Source organism: Pyxicephalus adspersus, chromosome 7 (genome assembly GCF_032062135.1).
Source record: "Pyxicephalus adspersus chromosome 7, UCB_Pads_2.0, whole genome shotgun sequence".
Lineage (NCBI taxonomy): Eukaryota > Metazoa > Chordata > Amphibia > Anura > Pyxicephalidae > Pyxicephalus > Pyxicephalus adspersus.
The window spans coordinates 475,869-480,732 of record NC_092864.1 but is presented as its reverse complement, the minus strand read 5'-3'; the positions used below and the strand labels follow the sequence as shown (position 1 = coordinate 480,732).

Sequence of the window (4,864 nt, the reverse complement as noted above, 5' to 3'; positions counted from 1 at the left end):
TGACCTTCCTGATCGCCTCTGTGCAACCTCTGACCTTCCCGACTGCCCCTGTGTGACCTCTGACCCTCCCGATTACCTCTGTGCGACCTCTGACCTTCCCGACTGCCTCTGTGTGACCTCTGACCTTTCCGACTGCCCCTGTGTGACCTCTGACCTTCCCGGCTGTCCCTGTGTGACCCCTGACCTTCCCAACTGCCCTTGTGTGACCTCTGACCTTCCCGATCACCTCTGTGCGACCTCTGACCTTCCCAACTGCCCCATGTGATGTCTGACCTTCCTGATCCCCCAGTGTGACCTCTGACCTCTCACCTCACTTTGTAGGCTCTGCAGGCAGGGTGCGAGTTGCCCTTGGCTTAGATTGAGCTCTCGGTTCTCCTCTCTAAGTTTTTGCATCTGAAGGGTCATAGATTGCTCAGCCTGGGAGGCCTGAGGAGGAACAACAATTCATCAGTGCAGGGTTCAAGGAGCGGGATGCAGGGTGCAAGAACAAGGTGCGGGAAGCTGGGTGCAGGGTGCATTGTGCAGGGAACAGGGTGCAGGAAGTGGGGTGCATTGTGCAGGAAGCAGGGTGTAAGGAGCAGGGGTAGGGTGCGGGAAGCTGGGTGCGGGGTACAGGGTGCAAGAAGAGGGAGCAGGACGGAGGTAACAGGGTGCAGGGTGCATTGTGCAGGGTGCAGGGAGCAGGGTGCGGGAAGCAGGGACCAGGGTGCGGGGTACAGGGTGCATTGTGCAGGGTGTAAGGAGCAGGGTGCAGGGTGCAGGAAGCTGGGTGCGGGGTGCAGTACTTTTGTTGATGGTACAGGTAAGTGTAATATCATTCCACACACAATGTATGCTCGCTGGATGTTCACCGCCCCCTCCACCTGCAGTGGGGACATTCGGGGTCTTTAGATATAAAGTTGTGTGAACGCAGAATAATTTCAGCAACCCCCCCACCCCCCAGGGTCCCTCACTGTCTGGCTCCACCCCCCAGGGTCCCTCACTGTCTGGCTCCACCCCCCAGGGTCCCTCACTGTCTGGCTCCACCCCTCGGATGGGAGGGTATATTCCCTGTATTGGGTTTTGAGGGCTGTGATGGGGGACAGTCCATTCTCCGCTTGCTCCCCCCCCTCCTTATTGTATACTTGGGGCGGGGTCACCTCTCACCTCACGGGTCTCTCTGAGCTCCTCCTCCAGCGCCTCTCGCCCCCTCTCCAGGTAATCATTCCTCTCCAGCAGCGCTTTACCCAGCTCGGCGGCCAGCAGTAGATCTTTGTCTTTCCTCTCCAGGGCCAGGTTCAGGTCCTCCTCCTGTTGCTCCACCTCCTCCTCACCCAGGTAGGACGATCTCCTCTGCAGAAGGAAGGGGTAGAAATCTTCCTCCATGGTGGGGGAGGGGAGACCCCCGTTCCAGCCCCCGAGGATCCCTCCGTGGCTCTCCGCCTCTCCTGATGTCATTGGATGTCACGTCTGGAGGGGGAAGAACAACCATGAGAAGGGGAGATCATACAGCAACCTGGGGTCAGTCACCTGAATCGGACGGATGTTGCCTACACACATGTACACCAATCATTAGACCCAAAGGGGGGCGGGGCAATTATACAGTGGCCCCAGACAAGAGAGGGAGGGGAATATATTTCTTGGAGGTGATGGGTTGGAAAAATTGAGCAATCTGTGCCTGACAAGGGCCAAACTGTGATGGAATGGCGATGGGTCAGAGCATCTTCACAATGGCCCCTCGAGGGGTGACCCCGTTATGCAGGGGGTAATACCTACCAGTGTGTCATGGGAGGGCAACTGGTGAACTGGTCATGAGGGCCCATCTGTAGATCTAATTGGTTCCCACGTTGGGGAACAAGGAACCCCCCAGCTGGCCATGATAGGAAGGTGACACCACATATAGGACATCCAGTTTGCTGTGTAGGGGCCCCGCAGGGTGCAATGGGGTAACAAGGCAGGCCGGTAGAGGCAGCACTGAGTGTTTGGGGGGGGGTCACCTTTATTGCGTTAGGTGGGAGGGGTTTTATTGCTATGGCCGAGCAGTGTACGATGATCATTACTCCTCCATTACACCGGACAGAACAATCATCTCCCCATCTGCGGCATTGGTCTGTACAGGAGCCAGGGCTGGCCGGATCACATGACCTATGTACAGATGTCATGTGATCATATAGGAAATGCTGTGATGAGTTGCAGCCAATCAGATCTGAACAGTTGGATCAGGAGAAGGTGACGCGTGTCTGCAGATGCGGAGCTCTCCCCTAACCTGGCCCCGCCCTCCAGGTATGAAGAGAGGAATGTCAGATGAGGAATTCCCCCGCCGCCTGTTATATCGGGGCACTTCCTGTGCTCCCCTCCCCCCTCGATGGAAATGTGCTTTTCTGTAAGTCAGAGGGGCCCTGCAATGACACAGGAGGGGCCCTGCACTGGCACATCCCTGGTCCATGAAGCCGGGGTGACACTTTGCTGTAATACACTGCAACCCATAATGCCCCCTGCTGCCTCCCCCGGTCCCCTTCTTCCATTACTTTTGATGGTCAGGGGTCAGCATGGGCCTGCGGCTACACCAAGGTGCCATGTTGTGTGCAGTGGCACCCTGTAGGGGGTGCTGCAGTAACTCCTCTGTAGGGGGAACATCAAACTCGGCCTCTCCCCTGGTGCTGGCTCACTGGTTGTCCTTCCTTGGCCCACATGATCGGCCATGTTGGAGAGCTTCTGACCTAATATTCAGCCATAACAATTTGGTCCTTGTGAGTCTCTCAGATAATAACATTCATACATTATTCCTTCCAGAATAGAAGATTCATCTAACATACCCCCTCCCTCAATGTCAGGGGTCATTGTACCCAGATCTACCGTGTGACCATTTCCCCTATTGGGGAATCTCTCTATACGCGTTATTCACCCGTCCCTCCATACACCATTCACGTGTCTGTACACATCTGCTGCAGATCAAACATTCACACAAAATTCTTTGGCGGGTACATTGAAGGTCATCCCTGGCCTGCAGCCCTTCCATACACAACGAACCAGATTGTACTCTCCATGGAACGCTTTCAGCTGGCTGTATACGGAATGTCGGATCTACCCCCCCCCCCATGGTGGTACTTTGTAGCAGCTCATATGAGGGCCCTCTGAGGCTTATTAGAGCCCCCAAATTTGTCTACAGAACGTCACCAAAAAATATATAGGAACCCAGAGAGACCTGAAGACCACCAGTGGAACCCTAACACAAGAGGGATGGAGGATGGAGGCCCCTCAGTGGTACCTGGAGGACCAAATACAGAGACCCCCAAACACAGAGAAATGGAGGCCCCTCAGCGATACCTAGGGGACCAAATACAGAGACCCGGGGACCACCAGAGGGGCCCAAACACAGAGAGATGAAGGCCCCTCAGTGGTACCTAGAGGGCCAAATACAGAGACCCAGGGACTACCAGAGGAACCAAGAAAAGAGTGCAGAACCGGAGACCACCAGGAACAAGTGAGCACAAAGACAAAGCTTCAGACCATTGATGGAAGCAGAGGAAGCTGTCAGCTATCATACAGCACAGCATACAGCACAGCATACGGAATGTCCCCCATTCCTGGCTATGATTCTCATACACAGGTTACCCACTCCATTGCCTGTGTCAGATGCACAGAACGTTCATAAAATATGGAAGCCAGGTTATTTCGTCTCTAGGTGTTTTGTGATGTTTATTGTACAGAATGAATGGTAATAAAAGATAATTATCTGTCCTATACAAGAAAAGTGTGGCCACACCCCCATCCACCACACCCCCATTTGTCCTATACAAGAAAAGTGTGGCCACACCCCCATCCACCACACCCCCATTCACCACACATCTATACCAGAGCCAATCCTAGGACAGAGGACAGTCATGGTGGTCAGGACAGCGACCTATCAGACCTCAGCTTTAATAAACTCAGCATCTGATTGGCTGGACACTGCACCTTTACTGGCTTCACACCATTATGTGGCATGGAGGGACCACACACAACAACCACACATCCACCAGATTCTTACAGATTCCAGCAGCAATCTCACCTACAGGCTGACACAGCCCGGGCGTTCCCAGTGCCGAGGGATCCCCTGGTATAGGGCTTTGTATATGATGTGTGCGCCGTCTCTGGATGTACAGGTGTGAGAGGGAATTGTGTCTGTATCTCACCTGTCAGCTTGGAGGGTGTGAGAAGATCTGTGTACAGGTCAGACCAGCAGAACGAGTGAGACGATACTCAGCACCTTACACAATACGGCAATCACCACACAATACTACACACCCAGACAGGTCACCGGCTACCATACCGACGTCACAACGCAACATCCAATACAGCACTGAAATCTCACCGACGTCACCATCGTCATCCGACGTCACCATCGTCATACACCAACATCATACACCAACATTACAGCGCAACACCCGATGTCACAGTGCAAAATCCAACCGAGGTCACCATCATTCACCAAGAACACAGCGCAACACCCAATGTCACAACCCAACATCCAATACAGCACTGAAATCTCACCGACGTCACCATCATCATTCACCAACATCACAGCGCAACACCCGACGTCACCATCATCATACACCAACATCACAGCGCAACACCCGATGTCACAGTGCAAAATCCAACCGAGGTCACCATCATTCACCAAGAACACAGCGCAACACCCGATGTCACAACCCAACATCAAATACAGCACTGAAATCTCATCGACGTCACCATCATCATTCACCAACATCACAGCGCAACACCCGACGTCACAACGCAACATCCAATACAGCACTGAAATCTAACCGACGTCACCATCATCATACACCAACATCACAGCGCAACATCCAACCGACGTCACCATCATCATTCACCAACATCACAG

General features: G+C 53.7%; 1 protein-coding gene across 1 annotated transcript in view; it reads right to left on the bottom strand.

Annotated features, from left to right (window-relative positions):
- Positions 1–1,365, bottom strand: part of BICDL2 (BICD family like cargo adaptor 2) — a 6,621-nt gene extending 5,256 nt beyond the window's left edge. Inside the window, exons 1-2 of the mRNA XM_072416899.1 lie at positions 1,147–1,365; positions 310–426 (exon numbers count right to left, since the gene is read on the bottom strand). Of these exons, the coding sequence (XP_072273000.1) occupies positions 310–426; positions 1,147–1,365 (336 nt within the window). The remainder of the gene's footprint in view (positions 1–309; positions 427–1,146) is intronic.
- Positions 1,366–4,864: the final 3,499 nt, after the last annotated feature.